Source organism: Lygodium microphyllum, chromosome 30 (genome assembly GCF_053477565.2).
Source record: "Lygodium microphyllum isolate KBCC chromosome 30, Lygodium_microphyllum_v1.1.10, whole genome shotgun sequence".
NCBI classification, from domain to species: domain Eukaryota; kingdom Viridiplantae; phylum Streptophyta; class Polypodiopsida; order Schizaeales; family Lygodiaceae; genus Lygodium; species Lygodium microphyllum.
In genome coordinates this window covers 89,628,163-89,648,369 of record NC_141164.1, presented here as the reverse complement: position 1 = coordinate 89,648,369, position 20,207 = coordinate 89,628,163, and the positions used below count along the sequence as shown (strand labels likewise).

General features: G+C 39.5%; 2 protein-coding genes across 2 annotated transcripts; both read left to right on the top strand.

Moving 5' to 3' along the window:
• The first annotated feature begins 10,344 nt into the window (after positions 1-10,344).
• LOC148010100 (11S globulin seed storage protein Ana o 2.0101-like) lies at positions 10,345-11,332 on the top strand. Its single transcript, XM_087673008.1, has 3 exons — positions 10,345-10,487; positions 10,664-10,854; positions 11,009-11,332. The coding sequence occupies exons 1-3, from the start codon at positions 10,379-10,381 to the stop codon at positions 11,315-11,317; spliced, it is 609 nt and encodes a 202-aa protein (XP_087529134.1). The 5' UTR covers positions 10,345-10,378; the 3' UTR covers positions 11,318-11,332.
• Positions 11,310-12,232, top strand: LOC148010099 (glutelin type-A 3-like). The gene is made up of 3 exons (XM_087672868.1): positions 11,310-11,356; positions 11,594-11,811; positions 12,049-12,232. Exons 1-3 carry the CDS (start codon positions 11,321-11,323, stop codon positions 12,230-12,232), a joined length of 438 nt encoding a protein of 145 aa, XP_087528994.1. The 5' UTR covers positions 11,310-11,320.
• Positions 12,233-20,207: the final 7,975 nt, after the last annotated feature.

The following is a 20,207-nucleotide window of genomic DNA, read 5'->3' as shown; positions in this document are numbered from 1 at the left end:
ATATATAAAGAATCGTCTGAAGTCAAGCTTCAGAATATCTTGGATCAAGCCACAATAACCTTCCATGGTACCATTGGCAACCTCAAAGTGAGCAAGGACACCACAATCTTGGGTATTTCTCTTTTCATCTATACGTTGAGTTCGAAGATGTTTACCCTCACACCAAAGTGCATTGAATAATGTGCACTAGTAGTAAAAGATAAAAGATCAAACATGTCAATTATTTATATAAAATAAAACTTATAGAAAAAAAATTAATTGATAGTATGTCTCACCTTTGATAAGCAACCTCGTGCGTATTCCCACTCTTCTTGAGATATATTAATTTCCTCCTCTTTTTCCATTCTCTCCATTTCTTCATGTAACCAATCTATATCAATATGACGTGGGAGCGCATTTAGATGATCTAGAAATGAGACATTACGTCCATATCTAGTGCGAAATTCTTGTCTTTCGCTTTTTCTTCTTGCCCTTGCTTCATTATATAGTGTCACCCATTTGCTCATAATATCACTATTGAGCACACAAAAACTATTTAAATTACGAAGTTCTTCTTTTGTTAGCACTTTACTCATTCCTTTTCCTTGAGGTACTATAGAGGTCATCCTCAAGTCTTCATCATCTTTCCATAGTCGTGGTTGAGAGGGATCCACTTCAGCAAGATATTCAGAGATATAAACAAGGGATGATTGCACTAACCAACCCTCAACCATGCTTCCCTCAAGCCGTGCTTTTTGCCTCACAAAATCTTTCAAGGTTTTCATGAAGCGCTCAAGAAAAAACATCCACCTTACATGAACTGCCCCACAAAGTGCGATCTCATCAATCAAATGTATGAGTAAATGTAATTGAGTAGTCAAAATGGATGAAGGAAAAATTTCCTGCACCAAACAAACCACCTCAACAGATAATACTCGAGCATCTTGCAATGTGTTTGGATCAATTTCCTTCAAGCTCACGTATCTGTCAATATGTATTTGAGAATTGTTTATTTTTGTGTAGAAATTCAAAGATATATAATGAAAAAATACAATGTATACACACCTCACAAGCTCTCCCATCTTGTAAATGATATCACGTACATCTTTGGAGGCACAATGGGATATGCTAGTAGGAAGTACGAACTGAATGTAAACAATATTCATAGATCAAATGATTAGTTGAGGAAAAAGTCATCATACCCCAAAGTTTACACATAGTTACTCCACTAATTACTATATTCATGGTTAGAGATACCCTTACTTGAATCATTTTGTGCAAATCGTGGGACCCCAAAGTTTACACGTAGTTACTCCACTAATTACTATATTCATGGTTAGAGATACCCTTACTTGAATCATTTTGTGCCAATCGTGGGACTTCAAACGAGATAGTTGCTCCACACCTCTTTTCTTTTTCTCTATGAAGGCTCCCTTGAGACATCTCATACATCCTGTGGGTGTTCGAAAGCTATATATTTGCTCCTTCACTATTTTTTCCTCGTTCTTTGACAACATCCAAGGTGCATGGGGTAGCTCAATCTTTCCTCTGGGTCCAATGCGTGGCCAGGCTCGTCTCATGCGACCAATGTTACGTAAATCCTCCCTTACATTAACTGAATCACGAGCCCCGAAACCCTCGTGCTACTAGGTTCTTAATCTTTAAATATCGTCCAATCTATATGGTATGCATAAAAAAACTAGCAAACTTTCTATCATTTCATTCAACATTTACACACTTTTCATACACTCCAACCCCCTCACCCGTTTAGGTGGTGCATGGTGCATAGGTTTAGGGTTCATTTTCCACATTTTTATTGCATAAAAAGACAAGTGATCCCATAATGTAGATACAACATTTTTGAATATGTGCATGGGGTCCAACTGGTTATTGATCTTGAGTTCAGTCCAGTACGGAAGACGAAAGAATATAGAGAACCTAACAAACAAACAATATATTATGTAAACAATTTATCATGCTAAATACTTTAAAGTCAATCGAGAGAAATGCACTTCTTACCGACTCATGCCAAGTGGAGGGTGGCTGTCGGCATTAATCCATCTCTCCTTCCAATCTGGAATGGTTAGAGATTGTGGAGTCATTCCATTAGTAGGGAGAACATATTTGGGATGGTCAATAGGAAGAAATCAATGATGATTGTCGTAGATAACCTTCTTTAAATGTGCCGGCCTAGAGGAAACTAGAGAGGGACCGCAAATAGGACATGCATGATATCCTGACGTGGTTAAACCTGAAAAAACAAGTGAATTAATAAAATGCAATTAATTCAAGTCTTGAATTTTAAATATAGAGTTATATACATGTACCTGAACACTCTCCGTATCCTGGAAAGTCGCTCATGGTCCACAACAACATGGCCTTCAATGTGAAATCTCTAGAGGATGCAGATGCACTTGTATCTTGCACCTCAATACCTTCCCATAACATTTCTAACTCTTCAATCAAAGGCTCTAAGTAAATGTCCGTGTTTTTTACCTTGTGCTTTCTAGGAATCAGAAGGGACAACATCACATGTTCCTTTTTAATTGCCATGGATGGAGAAATATTATAGTTCACCAATACCACTGGCCATACACTGTATGATGTGCTTTTGATGCCAAATGGATTGATTCCATCCATACCTAAACCAAATCTCAAATTTCTTGGCTCTTCTTTGAAAACGGGCCACAAATTATCTATATGTTGTCATGCGGGTATGTCTGCAGGGATCCTCCATTTTCCATCATTTGAACGATGACTAGCATGCCATGACATGAGCTTTCCAATAGACTTACACTTGAACATAACTTTTATACGTGGAACAATCGGAAAATGTCGCAAAACCTTATGAGGCACATCCATTGACTTCATCTCCACTTCGTATCTTGATTCGTCACAAACAGGACACTCTCGTGCGAACTCATGAATCCCACGAAATAAGACACAATCATTGACACATGCATGGATCTTGACATAATCTAGGCCTCCCAGAGATGTCAAGTAATGTCTTGCTTGCTCTCTCTTAGTTGGCAATTTGTTTCCTTTTGGAAGCATTTGTGATAATAACCTACATATATTTTTAAAAGTGAGTTAAAAAACCACCAACATATATTTCTGTCTGATTTTAAAATAGAATTAACAATTAATATTATAATTCATATATAAGCCAAAATGAATTGATACCTACTTCAATAACGCATCCAAACTGACATTACTCCATCCATAAATTGTTTGCAAGTTAAGTATCTCGAGGGACGCACGAAGAACAGAGTACGTACAACCTTCATACAACGGAGTAGATGATGCTACATATAGTGGATCATCTGGCTTCGTAGAGTGACCTTCTCCCTGAACCAGTTGCGAAAATAGATGGTGTACCATGTTGTCCAAAATCTCATTCTCTACGACTTGATGGGGCATTTCATGAGGGCTACTATCATGGTTGTTAGTCTCTACTCTTCTTGAAGACTCTGCCTCCTCGCATCGACGTTTTGTAGCCTCTCCACGCCCGGGAGGGAGCATCTGAGGATGTGGCACTGCATCCTGCTCAACCACAAAAGGAAGAAAGAGAGAACAAGAGAGAGGAGAACAAGAAGAAGCAGCAAGCAAGCAAACAAGCATTAAGGGAGGGTAACTTACCAAGGAGAGGAAGAAGGAGAAGGAGAAGCGCCACCACCCGCCACACCAAACACCCAAGGTGAGTCTCTCTCTCTCTCTCTCTCTCTCTCTCTCTCTCTCTCTCTCTCTCTCTCTCTCTCTGCTTCTCTCTTCCTTTCTTTGCTCTGTCTGTGTATTTAGGATTTGTGATTCCATTATGTATTGCATTTTGTAAATCGTCAATGGCGGTCGTCGGCCTAAAATCAGCCGATCGAGCGCATCTAATAGCGCGTCTACATCTCAGTATAGACGCAGACATAGACGTGAAAAAATGTTTCCTCTCAGAGCGTCTGAGGGCGCGTCTTAGAGCGCGTGTGCTCTGCAGTGTACACGCGATGATACACGCGATGCATAGAAGGTGACCTGCAGTCTACACTCGATTATACACGCACATTGACCTGGGATGCACGTCTAGCAGTGCGTATGTGCTATATGTTAGATACGCAGATAGACGCGCTGGACAGGATTCACTCTGGAGCGCGTCTGAGAGCGCGTCTAACCTGCAATGTAGACGCGGGGATACACGCGCCAAGTCTCCCAGTTCTAATATTAAACAATATATTTTTGCAATGATGAATGTGACCAATCCCATGTTTGTGTTTATCAGTTTTCTTGTTTAAGAGAAGCATTAGCACTTAAGTGTTATGCTCAATATCTAAAGAAAGCTCTTTGAAAATGTAGGTAATATATGATTTTTTGTATGCAAATAAATTTGTCTTTTCCCTATGTTTTTTTTGCAGATGTCGTATCCTGGTTCATCTAGCAATGACCTAGATGTGGATCGCATGAATGATACATTTGGTCTCCTTTGGTAGGGGGTCAATGCATTTTTTGGAGGTTTTCCTAGTAGGGAAGACTTCATGGGAGAGATGACCAGACACCGTGGCCGCTCTCCCACAGCAGACGAGGTGTTTAGTGTCATGTCTGGGACGCCTCTGGCGTCTTTTCCTGGCACTACTTCCCATACTCCACATGCAGGTACTCCACATACAAGCACTCCATATGCATGTACTCCATATGCAGGTACTCCATTTGCAGGTACTCCACGTGCTCCACATGCATCGGCTGAAGCACAAGCATGTGCAAAAGCACATGCATCTGCAGAAGCTCGTGCATCCAGCAAGGCAGAGGGCAGTCGAGACAGAGGAAGGAGGGAGAGTCGAGGGAGAGGACGAGGGTTGTGTGGGGGTTGCCTAGGAGGTGGCGAGTGATCACCCCCACCAGTAGATCATGTAGAGGAGGTTGTACGCCAGTACTATAGAGTTACAGATGCTGGTGGCATCTTTCATGATGATGAGGAAAGGGATGTAATGGCGTACATGAGGAGCGTCGTGCATGCGACGTATAAAGATTGTTTCACTGCCTTCAAAAATCAGAAAAGCGGCTTCTGGCAGGAGGTGTTGAGGACGGTCCATAGGAGGTACCCAAATCCTGAGGGTCAGCGATTCTCAGATGATTGGGGATGTACAAAAGTGAGGGATATGCTTCACAACAAAAGATCCCACCTCATGACACGGGCTAGGAACTCACTGCGGAGACTGGAGGAGGGGCGTGGAGCCTATAGCCAACCACCTATGTGCCACCGCGTAGAGTGGAAGAAAGCCAAGAAGAAAGCAGCTGAGAAAGTGAAGAGTCGCCAGCACGCAAAGGTGGACGGATCCAAATGGAAACAATGGGATCGTCGCATTACAGATCGGGCGGCAGAGAGTCGTGGGGGGCAGAGTTTGTAAGTATATTTTGATTTTTAGTTTTTTTAAATTTATATTTCTTTCAATTCTTTATATATTTTAGTCTAATATATTGTGATTTCTAATTGTTTGTATATCTCTAAATGTTTTGCAGACTACCATCGTTGGTAGGACATCTACCCCTAGAGAGGTAGGTTACCATCGAGGCCATAACCGTGCAGCGACATGGCTTCACTTTTATGAGGAGGGTCTTCTCACTGAGGACCAATACAACCGGGCCATGAGGATTCTACAGCCAGAGGAGGTATGTTTCTCTTACTTTCCTATTAAAGGTATAACTAATTATAACTTTTTCTCCATCTTGTCTATGTAAGCAACCCTGATCTTTTGTGTGTGTAGGCGAACCCGAATGTGGAGCATAGCGAGGAGGGGGATAGCGATGCTAGTAGCCATGGTGGTACTAGCGAGGATATTTCCTCTTTACATTCGTAGAGGAGCACCATACCTCCTCATGAGGCCTTCTTTTCTTGTATATGTATGATATCTCTTTGAGCCTACTGCTTGTGGCCATGCTTTAGGTCGCAAGCACTTAAACTTCCCTTGTAAATACTTTGATAAATAATGAATACATGGACTTTTATTTTCAATTCTCGTGCCCCTAAGATACATTGTCTTTTTGCCAAATACACAATCTCATGTATGGGAGGGGGGGGAAAAAAAACCAGAGAGCATGTGTGGTTGCAACATGCTCTTTGGTTTTTTTTTTCCAGTTCTGTTTTGCGCATCTATCAGCGCGTCTAAATTGCAGATAATTCGCATTTATTCGCGCGTCTATAATGCAGTCTACACGCGGTTCATAATTTAAATTAAAAAAAGAAATTAAATATCTTTTTTTTTTAAATGACATTTTTTGTTTTCCGTTCGCGTCTATCAGTGCTTGTAAAAGCACGTCTACCAGCGTGTCTATATGCACGTGTATATGTGCATCTATTGTGCGTCTATTTGTGCATGTAAATTCATTGATACATGCGATTATAGACGCAAAATGATAGACGCACAAATAGACGGGCAGATAGACGTGCCCGTAAGTTTTTCTCTATATTCAAAAATCGCATCTAAATGTGCGTCTATGAGGCCTTTTTGTTGTAGTGATAATGTGATTGTCGATGATATTGATGAAGTTATTGAGCAATATAGCAACACATCTGATAGTGGGTAAGACTTATTTGTTTCGTTACCTCTTGGTAACATAGACCTAGAAGTAGATCGTTTAGCAAGGGCTGATCTCATTGAAGATGAGATGGATCATTCACTGTAACATACTTAATTTGCTTATTGATTCAATGTGTATTCCTAATTCTATGGTTTTTATCATGCGCACACGTGCAACTCAAGAATCAATAGTCAAATTTAAAGCTAAATTGAATTTTCTATAATAAAAAGGAAGTATCTTTTATCATCTTTAAGTATGTAGAGAAATTACGAGATACATATTGTAATGCTTGCTACTAATTGTAAGGTTTCTGTCACTTACCGCTAATTACTTATATCAGGCTTGTCAACTAGAGGAACTGCCATTCATTAGAGAGCAATGAAAAAATAATTATTAACTCTATTTTTTTAATTCAATGATTCAATGTGTATTCTTAATTCTATGGTTTTTATCATGTGCACACGTGCATGCTCAAGAATCAATTTCAGGTGGTTAAATAATTATTAACTTTGGTTTTTTAATTTTGTGAACTGCAATTTTAGGTGGTTAAATAATTGTGCGTCTGCTGGCGCGTCTATATTAGCATCTATTTGCGCGGATATATAGACGCAAAATTCGTGTCTATTTACACGCACGTTTACACGCACTTATAGACACTATGATAGACGCGCCCGACTTTGCGCGTCTAACATGCGCGTCTATGCCTCGTTTCTGTTGTAGTGAGGGAGGGAGGGAGAGGGAGAGAGAGAGAGAGAGAGAGAGTGAGTGAGTGAGAGAGACAAGAAGAAGAACTCACCTTGAATCGATGTTGTGATGGGCGGCGACAGGGCTACAAACTCCTTCTCCTCCCTCTCCTTTCTCTTTGCCTCTTACTTCCTCCTCTCTTTACCCTTTTTTCTTTGCCTCTTCCTTTATCCTCTCTTTATGTCGTGCACCTGTCAAAAAAATCCAAAAGAAACGCAAGACGGGACTACTTTGAAAAGAATGACACACCAGCAATATTTTTAATTTTTTTTTAAAAATTTAGTGCGCGTCTGTGCGCGGGTCTATAAGCGCGTCTATAAGCACGTGTATATAGAGCAGGAATATTTTATAGACGCACTTATATACACACAGTTAAACGCACTTATAGATGCACATATACACGCGCTTATAGATGCGCATATACATGCGCACATAGATGTGATTTTACCTGCAAATTAGACGCAAATATAGACGAGCAATTGAGTCTATATTTTTAAAATTTTTTAGAATTTTAGTGCACGTCTGTGTGCGCGTCTATAACTGCTGCTTGTTGTAGTGTATACGTCTGAAAACACGTCTATATTCGTGTCTATTTGCGCGGATATGTAGACGTAAAATTTGCATCTATTTACACACTCTTTTACACGCACATATAGACGCGACGATAGACGCGCCTGACTTTGTGCATCTAACATGCGCGTCTATGCCTCGTTTCTATTATAGTGCTCTAATTGTTTTGGAAGTGTGTCTCAGGTGGTACTAGTGACTCTTGATCTTTAATATGGATGCACACTATTTCTTCTTGGTTTGCTAGGGCTAGGATTGCGATTGGTTGTGCTATGTCTATTCTAAGTTGTCATTTGTGGAAGTTTGTTGTTTGTTTTGTTTCTAACAAGTAGTCGAATCTAAAAAATTATTTGAAAAATTTATGTAGGGAGCATGTAGAAATTGTACTCGTATTTTTTGTTATCTACATGCATCATTATTTGCATAGTGTGTTTGTCTAATATGATTTTTTATTGATTTTGAATAGTGCTAAGGTGTTACTAATGGAAGAGATGGTACTCCTTGTGTTTGTAAGGGCATTGACTTGTTGGCCTTGAACGGTATCAATATTGTGCATATCTTTTGTCTTGAAGTTTTTTTTTGCTCGTTTATGTGGGGAATGTTTGGCCTTTTTCATCTATTCACTCGTATGTTTTTTGGGTTGCTGTAGACTCTGCTAGGTTCAGATGTCAACACTTGTAAATTTTGTATTTGTGCTCTTTGTATAAGTTTTGGCATGTTCGTAGTTGTTGCCAAAGAAGCACTTTGGATGTCCTTGAGCATCATTGAGCGATAACAATCTTTTACTTGTTGGTATCAATTGTGTGTTGGCATTGAATGTCTACAGTGGGGTCTATTGCTACATTGATGCCAACAAGCTAGCATACCTATAAATCAACTTGAAGCATATTCACTAGATGGCTTGTTGGCTATTTGCTTCAATGCACTACTATACTATCTGGATTGCATGGTGAAAGGTTGTAGGGCCTTGATCTTGAACCATGCAATAAATGCCATGGATTAATCTTGGGCAAAGGAAAAATAGCTTCATTTCTTTTGCCATGGTGGGATTGGCTTCTTGTAGGAGTATTTGATCTAGATTGATGGTGGAAAATTGGGCCATTCGTTGTTTTGGCTCTTGCTTAAGATTATCCAGCTGTTTGAGTGATGTTTTTCCACTTGTTAATGGCTCTTTCACTAAGCTCCAATTCGACTTTGTTTGGATGGGCTATTGCATGAACTAAACCATTGTTATTTCCTAGAGAATTGTTTAGATCTCTAATACTTTTGGATCTTCCATCCATGCATGATAATTGGAATCATTCTCAAAATGGTTTATCTAGCTAAGGACATCTTCGATTCTGTTGAAGGTTTTGGCTGGACTTTGGAATCTATTATTGGTTGATGAGCTTAGTTATGTGCTCCTAAATTTGCTAACCTCTAATTTGTGTGGTTTATCTGTAGCATTAAGGAAGAGATTGTGTGAAACATGTGCTCCAGAGTGGTATGATGATGTCCTTGTGTGAGTTCAAAGTCCATGCTCGCATATTGACAATCGGTGAATTCGGGTCTACATAAGGAGAATCGGGACGGCTCATGTTGGAAATTTTAAGAGAAGGTGGGAGAGTTTTATGGCTTCACGTCTAGTGAGGGAGAGAGATGTTTGTAGCACGTCAAGAAGCAGAGAGGGAATAAACGACTATTTGGTGTCTAGTGTCGACCCTTTCTTTCTTCTATTCTCTCTTGTTTATCTCCCGATTATAGATTGGGCAAGAGCACTTGAAGTCTTGATCTGTTACATTGTTGTAACCGTCGGCGGATATGGCAGTTTGCCGCGAGTTGTAGTCTGGCATACCACAATACATTAAGGGATATAGATTACAAAAGTAATACAATACTTTATATTGTAGTATATTGCAAATTTTTATATTATAAAATAATATCAATCAATTAATGGCATTACAATGGATTTGGCGAGCTGACTGATTATCATATACATAAGCGAGCGCAGCACCTGGCGGCGTGTGTAACATGCAGGATCAGATGTGGCGCCGGGTTCGAGTCGAAGCCACACACCTTCCATTCCCGTCTGATTGTCTGGCGTCATATAATAGTGGACGGAACTCGCCCTCGTTCATTTCATACGGCTGTTTGTAAAACGGGTAGTATGCACGCAGAGTAAAGTTGTAAGCCAAGTATCTAGTACAGTCTTACCGAGTAATAGTACATCCCCGTGGGTACGATGGTGGGTGGGTCGACGACGATGTGTCACGATCGACTGCATCTACGAATGCAAGTGACAGCTTGTGTGGCAGCCCTGGCGTTGGTGCTTCCACTAATTACGGGGCCGCTGCTGCAGTTCACTGCTGCAGCTGAATTGAATGATGAAGAAAATAGGCATTGCAATAGCAAGAAAGGCTGCGGCCAGCAGCATGGATACTACAAGGGCTCCAACATCGACCACAGGATGCAGTTCGAGGCGGAGGAGGCCGAGGAGCGATTGTTGGAAATGGAAGGGGGATCGATCCGTCGCTGGAAGGACACGTCGGGCATGCTGACCCGAATGGGCCTCATGGATGCCAGGCTGGTGACGCTCAATCCGCACGGCCTGTTGCTGCCGCAGTACGCGAACTCTCATCGCATCTTGATCATCCTCGCAGGTATGGGTCACGGTTACCACGTCAGAGTCCATACGACACTTGATTACCGTGCAACTTTCTTATGTAGGATATATTGATGTTGGAAGAATCGCCAGAATGAATGTAGCTTACAGAAAGCGATTGCTTTATTCATAAGCATTAACGTTGGAAGTATATTAATTGGCTGCTAATTGCAGGTTGCGCCAGGATGGGCATGATGTTGCCTGTGGGGATGAACGCCAACGTCCGACACGTCAAGAGAGGCGAGCTTATTGCTGTTCCGCATGGGCTGCCCCTCTGGATGTTTAATGATGGGAAGGAGCCATGCTGTTTCCTTACGATAGCCAACATTCGTGGCCCGATGATGCACGGCCGGCACGCCTACGAGGTGTCTACCATATATATTTATATATACGTATACATGTGGCGCTTCCTCCGTTCTTAATAATACATCTAGGGGAAGTTGGTTTTCTTGTTTGAAACATTTTAATCAGAAATTTGAGCCAATCTAACTAAGCTATCGTACGACGAACTGCATGCAGGCTTTCCATCTCACGGGCTCATCCCATGAGGAGATGGGAGGCATCCTGCGCGGCTTCTCCACGGACACGCTTCGTTGTGCCTTTCAGATGGACGAGGAGAGCGTGCGCGAGCTGGTGAAGAACCAGAAAGGCGTGGCCATTATCCGGGTCAAGCACGGACTAGAGCTGCCAAGGGCAACCATCGAGGAGGGCGACGCGGAGGCAATGGTGGATTTCACGTACGACCTGGATCGAGCGCACCGCGACTCTCTGGTTGCTGGAGCTGGCCAGCTGACCACGGCGAATGCCCAGAAGCTGCCGGTGCTCTAGCTCATGGACATGGCGGCGACGTGCCTCAAGCTGGAGCCGGTACGTGTCTGCGTGTCACTTACAAACAATAATAGTGGACGACAGGCAGCCAGACAGTACTAGACTAAGGATTGCTGATATTATATATTCGTGTATTTACTTAAAACATCAATTGTGTGTTATTTCGGCTTATTCTTAACAATCGTATGTTCTCATCAAACATTTATGTGTTTTGTCTTATTGGCCAACAATCTCACTTAGTCATTCCTAATACCTATCCATCATGATATGTACTAGAACGCCATGGTCACCCCGGGATGGTTCCCCAACGCGGACCAAGTGATCTACTGCGTACGAGGGACCGCCCGAGTGCAGGTGGTGCTTCCCAACGGCGAGCAGGCGTGCGACGAGGAGATGCGGGAGGGGAGCCTCATGATGATACCCAAACTCTACCCCGTCACTATTCGAGCTGGCAAGGACGGCTTCGACGCGGCGGCGGTCTTCAACTGCCACACGTACGTACATTCGCCGTTGATTGTCGATGGGTTCTAGTCATATGCTCTTTCGTAGAAGACCATAAGGAGTCAGGACTATTGCCGTTACAATCCATGTATGTCACATGGATCATGATCGGTATCTGTCTTAGATGATCAGGATCAAGTCTTTCTTAGATATCAGGCTTTCTTCACTGCCTTTTTTCTGATATAAGACTAGTACTTGTTTATAATCCATGTGCTGTCATGGGACTGCAGCCCCTTGTTCATGTATTTCGCGGGCAAGAACAGCATCTTCCGCGTCATGCCCCGCGAGGTGCGTATGGCAGCCATGCAAGTGGGCCACAAGCTCGACAAGAAGCTGCAGGAAGCGCACCATCGCCACGCGGTCCTCCTGCCACCGTCTCGGGACGACAGCCGAACACCGCCACCGTCACCATGAGCAGTTCAACGACGAGGAGGACGATAGAGCTGATGCGGACTTGTTGACCACCTCTTCTAATTGGAGGTCTTATTGGAAGGCGCCGTTTCAGATCCTCTAGAGATGCGCGTTGTGTGGGAGGAGGATATGACACGGGTTCTATACATACTATGATATTTTTCTGTGCGCGCGCCGAGAGAGAGAGAGAGAGAGAGAGAGAGAGAGAGAGAGAGGTAGGTAGGTTATGAAAGAAGGCTCTTCTGCAACGAGAACGTGTTGTGTAAAGGAGGGGTGTAGATATCTCTGCTGCGGCGAGTGTACTTGCCTTGCCTTGTATCCATCCAAACAATCGTTTGGATACCCGGTGTAAATAAAAGGAGGTGCGGGAAAATAACTCCCTTGAGCATCCGAGTTTTGCACCTTCATTATAGATGTTTTGCTTTGGAACTCCGATATGTTTGGTTCCCAACTATCCTACATACCCCCCCTTAGAATCTAAATAAATGAAGACCCGTTTTCACCAGTTTAACGATGTTTGGGATGTGAGCTTCTGCGTAAAATACTCGCATGTGAGCTTTTCTTAAAAGCGTAATTTGCTTGTGATTTTCTAGTTTGAAGTTTTAAATATTCTTTCGATCCATTGTTGAGTTTCAAATCATCATTTTTGAATGTCGAAATGGTGAATTTTCCAATTTTGAGCATATTATAGCTCTCTAATTTAGATGTTCAAGAAGGTCAATTCTTTCTAAAATGGTGAAGAGTTCACTTCTCCTTTTTGAAATGGTGATTTTTATAAATTAACTTAATTTTATGTTATTGATTTTGATTTTGAAACTCTTTTTAGATTGGTTAAATCTCTCATTTGGGTGAATTTTGCAATTCTCAATTTTGAGAGAAATTTTGAGGTCTCAAATTCTTAATGTTAAGAACGTTAGGTGGTTTTCTCTCAAATTTTGATGGTCTCCAACTAATGTTAGGTGGTTTTTAACATTTCCTTAAGGAATCACATTTTTCTATTTCAAAGAGTCCTATTTTGGTGATTTTACAATTTTCAGCATTTTTAGGATTTTGAGGTCTCAAAACTCTTAAATTATACTCTTTATAATTTTAAGTTTCCAATTTCTTTTCTAACTTCTCTAATATGAAGCATACTCCTCTCTTTTGAAAGGGTGATCTTTCAATTCTCTCAATTTCTAAAACTTTCTTCATGTCCCAAGCTATCACTATTTATATGCTCTCTAATTAAGACTGATTATAATATATTCTCATAAAATATATATTAAATACAACAAAATTTCATTTAAATCTAAAAACTCCTTACATAGGATTTCATTCAAATCTAAGTCCATGCAAATACATTGTATTTCAATTGAAATTCCATTTTTTAATGTTTTTTGTAGCAAAAACTTGATGTTCCTTACAAGATGGATCTTTGGAATGTGAATCAAGATGTCAAATGAAATTCCTTCAATTTATTTGATGTTTATATAGCAAAAATTCATTTAAGTGTACATAATTCCATGGTTCTTTACAAAATTTAACATATCTCTCTCATGCATGGATGGTTTTGAATTGAGATTATGAAAAAGAATGCATAGATAGATGAATGGTTCAATATTTCAATTCGATTCAAAGCTATAGCGAATTTCACTTATGTCGAAAGATAACAGTCTCCATTGGGGGGAGAGAATTTTACATGATGTTGAGATTTAAAGTCTATTTACTATCCATATAGAACGGATAGCAAAGTGGGTATATCTCCACTTTTATTTATATAGTGCATAAGCTAAAGTGGGCAACATTGAAGTTAAATTTGTTCAATAATATACAACCCAGATATAGCAAAAGTGTCGCTTTAGTCCATGGTGCTTTGTGTACCTTTTCTTTAGTTAGAATGATCAATGTATTTGGGCTCGACAAACATAGACAAACAATATTGAGTAATAGACAAAATAGATACAATATTAAAATGATATATTAAATCTAAGCACAAAATCTACAAGCTCTCTCTCAAAGAAGTCGTAGCCACCTATACTAACTATGAAAAGTGTTGTATCTTTGTCATTTTTGTGATCTGAGGCATGTCAACAACTCGGGGGGGTCACTTATGAATATATGTATGTAAGGGATTTTTAAAATAGCATATTTATACATTTTTTACATACAGAAGGGTGTAATGGGGTTACTTACAGATTGAATAGAAAAGGTTTGTATTTTATTCAAGAAAAAATCACAAATTAGGATATTTATAAATAGGCCATGAACACATGTTATATAGAGAATATATATATTATGAACCCCCCGAGGTCAACAAGTATAGTAGCAACATCAAATGAAAAAATCACAAATTAGGATATTTATAAATAGGCCATGAACACATGTTATATAGAGAATATATATATTATGAACCCCCCGAGGTCAACAAGTATAGTAGCAACATCAAATAAACAAATTACTATGTAGTGTTCTTGTGATGTTGAGGCATGTCACCAAGTATAGTAGCAACATATATTTGAGTATGAAGTTCCATATGCAATTCTTCCATGTTTGTTATGTAGCAATTTTAGTGATAATGTTTAGACATGTGACATGTTTTAAAGTAAAAATACGTTTATAGATAAGATTTAGCATTGTTTAAATACATGGAGAATTTAGAAAGGAGAATATGTACTTATATAGTTCGAGTCAATGATCGTGAGTTTAAACATTCTTTTTTTTGCTATGTTAAATGAGGTTTTTTCTCTTTTTTAAAAATACTTTTTACATCTTGTTGGGTGTTTGTATAGGTTGTTGTACCTTGTTACAATGCCATTTTTCTTACAGATGGTGGCTTGCTCAAAATTCCTAGCTCTGTTTATGCTATCAACTATTACTTCTACGTTAACCTCGAAAGGGCCTCGAAGTTATCCTCGAACAGATGGAATGTTTCTATAAGGTTTCTATGTCTTTCTTCATTTTCTTGACGAGTGATGAAGCCTAAATATGCTCAAAATCTAGCACTCTATCGCACCTACATTAATAATATCACATATCAATTTAGTCTTATTACGGTTTTAAAAATGGTGTATTCATAAAGCAAGCCTATAAGTTTTGAGATCCCCAAGGAAACAATGGCTAAGGCCAATGTAAAAGAAAATATTATTCATTAATAAATTTTATACGAAGGGGTGCATTTGGGGGATGAAGGGATGTGCTTCTTTCCATATACACCCCTTCTCTTTGTCATGCACAGGCCCCCCCCATTGTGTGTCGAACAAGAAGTTCTCTCTCTCTCATGGGGAAGAGATTCAAGACATTAATGGCAGGGTACTATTCGATTTGACTACAAAAAGGCGATTCAGAAAAGATTTGGGTACATGAGTTCACCATCATCAAGTTTCCTCTAATGTGATCAAGAATCATTGCAGCAAACTGACAAGATCCATTTGCATTCATTGGCATCTTACTGTCCTGTTTGGAGGCTTGTACTACTGTCTAGCAGTGCCACTTTGACAGGCATCCCCATCGACATCCTATTCGTGTTCATCTCCCTCCCTAATCATCGCAAAAAGGCCGCCAATCTGCGACGGATCTATTTTCTCTTTGTCGACATCTTCGATGTGCAGTCTTGCGTTCCATCAGAATTGAAGAATACTTATGAGCATGAAGAAGATGGTCATCCCTTTGAGATTTTTGAGTGTGCAAGCTCATGACAAAGCAGAGGATAGCATCCTTGGTGTGGTGGTCCCTAGGTGGTCTCCTATGGCTCAGGTTTGTCATCGATACTAAAGACATGTTCAACGGTGTTTTGGTTCTTTTTCTTCGTGCTTGCCGAGGACGGCCTTGCAATTGTGTCCGAGGAGAATGATGAAGCCTAAATATGCTCAAAATCTAGTACCCTATCGCATCTAAATTAATAATATCACATATCAATGTAGTCTTATTATGGTTTTAAAAATTGTGTATTCATAAAGCAAGCCTATAAGTTTTGAGATCCCCAATGAAAAAATGGCTAAGGCCAATGTAAAAGAAAATATTATTCATTAATAAATTTTATACAAAGGGATGCATGTGGGGGATGAAGGGGTGTGCTTCTTTCCATATACACCCCTTCTCTCTCTCATGCACAGCCCCCCCATTGTATGTTAAACAAGAAGTTTTTTCTCTCTCTCTCTCTCTCTTGTGTGTTTCTAAAAGGATAATTATGGAGAGCGATGAGGATGAAGAGGACGATGATGCAGATATGTGTTCTTTTCTTTATGTTCAATGAGCAAGAGAGATGAAATCTCGGCATAGATTTTGCTTTGATCGTGTTCCTGGGAGAGTCATTCCTCCTATGGCTCCATTTATAAAAGCATGGAGCCCCAAGAAGAACACCAAGGAAAAGTGAATTCTCTTGCAAGAAAATCTATCTTGTAACATCAACAAGCTTTTATTTCATTCTTCTGATCATCAAAACAAAGAAAACAACAAATCTTCACGCAACATCATAGTAGATTTCTCCCGCGGATTTGATAGAATCAACCATAATCTTCAACATCTTCATAAAATTCTTCAATAGAACAAAGAACACAAAGTAATACACCATCTTTGAATGGAAATCAATCACATAGTATTCATCTTCAATGTCTTCATAGTTCTCTCTCTCAATCTCTCATATATAGTTACACTGTTTTGATAGAATTGACTATCTCTGACTCTCTCTCTCTCTCTCTCTCTCAATAGTACATCATATCCTCACTACAATGCCCTTATAATAACTCTCAATAATCCTTCTTAGGTCATGGATGCACCTCCCAAGAGGTATGTCTGATATGAAGAGTCACCAAAGCCACTACAATGTCCTTTCATAGCTCACTACTGTCACTATCACTTAGTCTTATCTTCAGTTCTTCAACAACTGCTTCTTCCACTTTTTTTAGCTCTTTTGAACTTAGATTCATCATTTCCAAAGGTTAGAAAAATTTCCCAAAGTCACACATACATTCTACAGAATACTTACAGAAGGTCTACAGAATAGTTATAGTACAGCACCAGAACAGCTACAGTTCAGCTACAGTACAAAGACAGAGCAGAGACAAAGGCTCTACAGAGGGTCTACAAAAGGTTACAGAAGGTCATCAGAACCTCATAACTCATACTCACACCATTCCAAACTATCAAAAACTATTCAATAAGCTTTCAAAAGATCTCAATCCTTATCAATTATCAATCCATGCTTCATACTACAGAAGACAATCAGAACAAAACAGAAGCTATACAGAAGGTATACAGAACCAATCAGAACCTCAACAGAACATCATAGTGCTTCATATCTCTGCTGAGAATCATCATAAACTTCCAAAACATAATCAATATCATCCAAAACACTCTCAAACACTTTCATTAACAACCATAAATCATTCTAAATTCATCAAAAATTAATCATTCAGTCCTCAAAAACAATAAAAATCAGTCAAAAATTCAGTCTTTTTCCACTCTCAATATATCCCCACACTTAGAAAGGAAGTGTCCTCGCGACCCAAGGAAAAGAAAAATATAAGTTTACTAAAGAGCTCAATTGGGATCTTTCGTAGAATCTTCAATAATCTCTCCAAAACACGACCCCAACTTATCACCTATATCTGATAGAAAATACTACTAAAGGAAAACTTCAATTTTTCATTAACTCAGTTGATTAATTATTTAAAAACCATAACAAATTTGTAAAGGATATAAGAGGTTCTCTTCAGCTTTCCACCATAGGCTTTCCATCCACCAGCAATTTTTTGAAAAAGAGCTCTCGAACAAGTATTCTCAATGAGCACGAACTCAACACATATAATTATTACAACATATACACAAACACTAACACAACCATCTAAATGACACCTCCAAAAAGAGATATATATCATTAAGAATCATCCAAGATACATTGCAAAGGTATCAATGAAGATGATCCCTTTTGAAGGCTTGGTGGTTTCAAAAGCGATCCACGGAGAAGGATTCATCTACAAATGTCTTGGGAGGATTTTGAAAGAACTGCAAGCAACACATCCTTTCTAGCAAGACAAAGTATCTGCTAGGGAGACAAAGGGCATGAAAATACAGGACATCCAACTAGTGGAAGTTAATATTCACATTGACATTCATACAAAGCTTTGGAATGGCCTTTTGATGATTATGGGAATGCCTATGCATGTATGCTAGATACCAAGCAAAATGAGCTGTCAATCTCACTGAAGGATCTAGAGGGAGGTGTCTCTTAAGCGTATATAGCACGTGCAAAGTGTACGGCTAGTTGATTTTTAAATTATTAAATTGTGTGTTTAGTGCGAATGCATGTGGAAAAGGTGGGTGAATAAATAATTTATTTTAACAATTAATTGTGATTAAGGGAGAATGAAAAAAAATAAATACCTAGTAGGGGTGTGTATGCAATGGCCGAAAAACACATGGAAGAGTCTCCCAAAAGCAATGAATCCAGTCAAACAAAATCAAAGACCACTGACTGAACAACAAAAAAGAAAAACGCCTTCATGTGTTTGTCGATTTTTAATGTATTTTTAAATTTTTTATTGTTTTGCATCTTGTTTGTTTTGTATTGATTATTTGGTTAGGTTTAATTGTTTTAGGTGTTTGTTTTTTTTTGTTTTTTTTTTAATTTAAATTTGTTATTATTTGTGGTTGGTGGTTGTTTTTATATTTTTTAAAATAATAATAATAATAATGAAATCAAGATATATAGCACATGGATATGTGATAAAATGAAAAAAAAGAAAATTCAGCCATGGAGGAAATATCCACAAATTATCTTATGAAAATAAGTTTTTTATTTTTATGTTTATTTTTTTTTAAATTCAAAGAATATGGGTGCCTTGTATGAAAATATGTTGAAGTGAGAAATTAGTGGAAAAAAGTCAAGGGGGTGGGTGGAATTTTTTGGAATTTTTTTGTATTTTTTAAACTAATTTTGAATAAATTTTATGCATCTTTTAGGTAAGTTTGAATGAATTGTCAAATTTTTAATTTTTTGGAATTTTATTTGTTGAAATTTCCATGTGAAAAAATTTCCCAAAAAATGGCAAAAATATGGGGGAACTTTTAGAAAAAAATTTATAATTTTTTTAATTTAAATGAATTTTTTAAATTAACTAAATCAATTAAATGATGTAAATCAGGTTAGTTGGTTAAGTAAGGTCAAGTTAAGTCAACTAAGTTAAGTTAGTCTGGATAAATCAGGTAAGTCATGGGTGGTGTAGTCAGGTTAGTCAAGGTTGAGTAGGTTAGTCTGAGTTAGTCTAGGATTAATTAAGTCAATTAGGTTAGTCTAGGGTCAATTAGGTTAAGTTAAGTTAGTCCAGGCAAGTATTAACTAACCTAGGTGAGACTAACTAAGCTAGGGTTAGTTAGTGGGGGGGGAGAACTAACCTGAGTTAGGTTAGTTGACTGACTATAGTTAGGTTAGTGGAAAACCTAACCTTAGTTAGGTTAAGTGAATCCTAACCCTAGTTAGGTTAATTTAACTCTAGGGGGGTTAGGGTAACCAAAGGGGGGTTTAGTGACATAAGTCAGGTTAGTTGTTAACTGAAGTTAGGTTAGATGTTAACCTAAGTTAGGTTAGATATTAACCTAAGTTAGGTTTAGAGGTACCTGGTTGTGGTTAGAGGAGGAGGAGGTGGGTTGGAGGAGGAGGAGGAGGAGGGGGAAGAAGGGAAGGAGGAGGGGGAGGAAGAGGAAGGGGGAGTTGGTGGCGGACGGTGGCGGAGTACTAGGAGGAGTACCAAGAGGCGGTGAAGGCAATAGGCGGAGAGCCGATGGCGCGTGGCGACAAGGCAGGGTGGCGAAGTACCAGGAGGAAGCCTAGGAGACGCTGACGGGCGTATGGAGGAGGCCCACAGGCGGCGCTGCGAGGCGAGGGTGGAGGAAGCCGAGGGGAGGTCGAGGCAGAAGGGATGGAGTTAGAAGGCGCAGGGTGGAAGTAGCAGGCGGGGGAGAGGGAGGACGTTGTTGGAGGAGCCCGCCGGGGCGCTGCATC

What these genes read in the sequence shown, in the direction of transcription:
- LOC148010100 (XM_087673008.1), top strand. Translation starts at nt 10,379, where the DNA reads ATGCTGACCCGAATGGGCCTCATGGATGCCAGGCTGGTGACGCTCAAT. An exon ending in CATCTTGATCATCCTCGCAG is followed by an intron (nt 10,488 to 10,663) that starts GTATGGGTCACG and finishes TGCTAATTGCAG; the next exon opens with GTTGCGCCAGGATGGGCATG. An exon ending in ACGGCCGGCACGCCTACGAG is followed by an intron (nt 10,855 to 11,008) that starts GTGTCTACCATA and finishes AACTGCATGCAG; the next exon opens with GCTTTCCATCTCACGGGCTC.
- LOC148010099 (XM_087672868.1), top strand. Translation starts at nt 11,321, where the DNA reads ATGGACATGGCGGCGACGTGCCTCAAGCTGGAGCCG. An exon ending in CGTGCCTCAAGCTGGAGCCG is followed by an intron (nt 11,357 to 11,593) that starts GTACGTGTCTGC and finishes GATATGTACTAG; the next exon opens with AACGCCATGGTCACCCCGGG. An exon ending in GCGGTCTTCAACTGCCACAC is followed by an intron (nt 11,812 to 12,048) that starts GTACGTACATTC and finishes ATGGGACTGCAG; the next exon opens with CCCCTTGTTCATGTATTTCG.